Raw genomic sequence first — 4,185 nt, 5'->3', positions numbered from 1 at the left:
CGAGTGACCCCCCTACTCGATCGAGTACCACTCATGACACGCAACCCAAGATGGTTTTAGCACGTAATTCTAAGACTAATCCCGCTCCCAAGGTCAGTCAACATTGGTCAAAGGGTCTCTAAAAGGGCAGGTATTACAGCTGTAGCATCATCACACTTGTCAAATTGTCCCACAATTCCACTCAACTTCTTCAAACAGTCAACACCCCAAAACTTGAGATCTAAGCCATAAATTTTCATCCAAATTGGAACCCTAGATACATCATGTTAAAGCAGTTCTGGATCAGGGGACCATTCCTTAATTATGACAGGCTTATTGTCAAAAATTAGGTGACCATTCTTCAATACAGCTTGTTGTTCTTTTGTCTTAAATCGAACTAAGAAAATCCCATTGGGAAGGAATGAAACCCTATCTACCCCATTGGACTGCCACACCCTCTTAACAAAACCACTTATTACATTACTCGGTGGATTCGCTCCAAGTATATAACAGTAGACAGAGGTAGACCAGAACTTTACCTCAGCCGCGACATCCTCCTTTCTAATACGAAGCAACGGCGGTGAAGATGTTCTAGGTTCATCCTGCTCTGGAACTTCTGACTCCAATTCATCAAGTTCAACAATTGATTCTAAATCCCCTTCAAACTCAGCAGACGAGAAACGAATGTGACGCGCTGCTGATTTCCCTTTTCCTTTCGAAAGATTGATACCATCATTTTTTTGTGATTTTCTTCCTGTATTAAGTGAAGGATTATTATTGTGTGTGTTTTTTGATCGAGCCATTGCATCTAATCAAGAACAATTACTGTAAGAAAATTAGGGTTTCTCTAACTTTCTCTCTCATCCTTCTATCCATGGAGTTTAGGTTGATTCCATACCTTTATTTTCTGTTTGTTCTCATTCTGTTTTTTCATATAATAAATTACTGGTGGTTTGGGGTGTCCTGTCCTCTTATTCACGGGTCAAGTAGGATGACTGGTAGAGTGCATTGGTTTTGTGTTGAGCCATTTTCTCTGAGATCTCCGGAGATGGATTTGGTGAAGAGGAAGGTTAAGTGGTTTCTTCCTTTAGTTCTCACCTATTTACTCGCTTTTCTTGGGTACGAGTGTCTCGTCAGCGGGGGGTTATGTTCCAAAGTGTAGGAGTTTACTCTCCTCTGGAGACAGATTTTCATGGTCTGTTATTCGCCTTTTCTTTCTACGTCCTTGTGGCGTAAGTGCACTTTGTTCTTTCTCGTTGGGTCAGGGGGCTCGCTGGAACCCAGATGACGTTTACTACAGCCTAGGAGATGAATCTCCAAGACGCTTTAGGGGGTCTTGTTGCGGGTATTTTTCTGAAGCTTGTTCGATCAAGACGCGTAAAGGTGGAGTTGATTTTATGGGGGCTCGTTGGTTTCCCGAGAAAGTTTATCACAGCCTAGGAGATGAATCTCCGAGACTCGTTCCTGGGTCTTGTTGCAGGTATTTCTCCGAAGCTTCATCTATCATGACAAGAAGAGATGAGTACTTTCCCTGGGGCAGCGATGCTTGCCCAAAAAAGTTTGCTAGGGATGTTGAGATTGAAGTCCGTGATCAGACATCCATCTTTTGCCATCATCACGATGCTGCGAGCCAATGCATTTACCTTGTTGCTTTCGGTTATGTTTTTATTAGTTCTTTAGTGTTTTATGTTGTTTATTGGTATGGTTTAGTTAGCCATACCACCGCAATGTAAAACTCTCTTTTTCCAGCTGTCAAAAAAAAAAAAAAGTTGTATCTTGTGAGTAACGCCCATATATATCGTCATATTTCTTTTGTCGACATTACAATAATCGTCTTTAACATTCAAACAAGGACAATGCGATACAAATGAGACACAAATAAGTCAATTATTTTTGCATTTATTCGTTCATACAAAATTGACATTACTAAAAGCAACATCTAATCTAAGTAGTATAGTACTTCGTATCAAACAATTGATTACAATGTCTATAGTTTCAATTCCTTGACACCTCTTCCCTTCTCTTCTCTTTATCCTTCTTGTTGTTTCCAATTCCCGCCTTTTTTTATCCCGTCATTTTCCAAATCATGGGCCCCACACTTTATAAATACAAAAAGCCCACAAAAAACAGCCACATGTCAATTCTCCTTACACTCAACTTTCCACAAAAGAACCATCTAGACATTCTAGAGTATCCATCCCCCCATATTCCTCTTTTTCCACCATCTTCTTATCTATAACGGTGGACCCCATCTCCCCCCTTAATTACACGCGTCACCTCCCCATTGGATGTCGCATTCTTCACCCGCACACCCGTTTCATAGCTATGGGAACTACGGTGTTAGTAACTTAGCGGGGACGAAAAATTACAGTTCAGTTAAAAAGTTTCTATCTTTAACCGAATTTAACGAGACATTTACCCGCCCTTTTACCGTATTGCATTACTAACACGTGCGTTTCAACCACCAGAGCCTTGTTGTTCATCGTCATCGTCCCTCCTAACACGCTTCACTCCAATCGAGACACCAAACAACCTCGGCGAAGTATCATCATCTTCATCATCAACCTCCATCTTTCCACTACCGGTAGCGCCGCCGCTAGAACCACCATTCACCACAATAACCGGTGACGGCTTAGACGGTGTAACTTCCGTCACTTGCATCGTTTCCGGTAATCCGCCGGTAACCTGTTGTCCAGACGCGTAATTACTCATCAACGAAAGTATATTGTTGCATAATCCTCGTAAATGATTCAATTCCTGCGATAACGTCATGTTTTCTTTCCTCAACCTCTCGTTTTCCTCCAAAATTTCCGTCGTATTAGTCACACCGCTCGTAGTTCGCTGGATCGCAGTCGTCAAAGCCGCCGTTCCCGGCGCCGGTGACGAGTTCGACGAATGCACCTGTTCTTCGCCTGAGTTCGCCGGTGAAACCGCACGCAACACAACGGCCGGATGCGCTGCTACTGTAACAACTTGTAACGGAGTCGCCGGTGTCGGAACCGCCGTCGCCGGAGTAATTTTACGGCGTTGAATGTCGCGTAAGAGCGTTTTTTCGCCTCGTCGAAAGCAATCGTTCGCGAATTCCCAACGGTCCGGTACTACCTTCCGGAAACCCTATCAAATCGAAACGAAATCGATCGTTAGATGAAATTAAACCTAAATTTATGCAATAAAAACAATCAGTATTCAGTAACGTAACGAATTGAGTAAAAAGTAGGAGGAATTACATAAGTATTGAGTTGACGAACGAAGCTAGAGAAATTGTTGTGTTTGAAGTATTTAGGCAACAAATCACGAGCGAATTCAGCAGGACGCCAAACAATGAAACCAGATCCGTCATCATTCCACGAAATTAATTCATCAACAGAAGGATCTTCAACAAGTTGATACGTTTTTGTAAGAAACGGTGTTGGAATTGTTCGCTGCGAGTCGCTTCCACAGCTTCCTCCGCCGCCACCTCCACCGTTTGTACCACCGCTTACGGCGGCGTTAGATTCGACGGTTTGGTCTGCCGCCATTGGCGGACGTGCGTGAAGTTTTAGAGAGAGAGCGATAGATCAACAATGGCGTTTGAAGTGTGTAGAGAGAGAAGTTGGGAGTTCTAGAAAGTTCGTGGTGGGGAAATAAATGAGGAAAGAAAGAGAAAAGAGGGGGGTCGTGTGTTCCAGAAGGAACATGATAGAAGGGGTAAAATTGGAATTTGTGTTTGTTTAATTGTTGTTGACGTCTTTCCAGAACTTTCGTTGCCACTTTTTTTGAAATTTTTTTTTTTTTTTTTGCTGAAATGAAAGTGATTTGTCCAACTTTCCTTTGTTTGACTTGTAGAAACATCTATTTCTTGTTTGAGTTAAATGTTGTTTAATGTTTAATTAATAATCTTTTGAGTTGAATGTTTCATATTTATTGTAGATTACTAATGTTATGTGATAAGTTTCTTCTTTCTTGAATTGGGGCTATGGCGAGTGACGTGTGTTTACAAGATATGTTGAGGATACATAAATATGTAAAATTATTGTGACTAAAATATGTTGGAATTTTTATCAAAGATCATTAGTTATTGTGTAAGACGTTCTCATATTGTGAGATGGCCCTATTATGTAAAAAGATAACCCATTTATCAGCAATAAATGAATGACTTTTTCATAAAGTGGACCGTTTTATGGTGTAAGATCGTCTTATACTATAATTGTGATCAGATATAGTATT

The 4,185-nt window shown here is 41.2% G+C and overlaps 1 protein-coding gene across 1 annotated transcript; it reads right to left on the bottom strand.

Moving 5' to 3' along the window:
- Positions 1–1,755: 1,755 nt before the first annotated feature.
- LOC141638544 (heat stress transcription factor B-2b-like) lies at positions 1,756–3,612 on the bottom strand. The gene is made up of 2 exons (XM_074447955.1): positions 3,207–3,612; positions 1,756–3,093 (listed from the first exon to the last, which is right to left on the bottom strand). Exons 1-2 carry the CDS (start codon positions 3,495–3,497, stop codon positions 2,437–2,439), a joined length of 948 nt encoding a protein of 315 aa, XP_074304056.1. The 5' UTR covers positions 3,498–3,612; the 3' UTR covers positions 1,756–2,436.
- Positions 3,613–4,185: the final 573 nt, after the last annotated feature.

This window comes from Silene latifolia, unplaced genomic scaffold, assembly GCF_048544455.1.
Source record: "Silene latifolia isolate original U9 population unplaced genomic scaffold, ASM4854445v1 scaffold_20.1, whole genome shotgun sequence".
Classification (NCBI taxonomy): Eukaryota; Viridiplantae; Streptophyta; class Magnoliopsida; order Caryophyllales; family Caryophyllaceae; genus Silene; species Silene latifolia.
The sequence above is the reverse complement of the archived record's forward strand: the minus strand, read 5'-3'. Positions and strand labels throughout refer to the sequence as shown.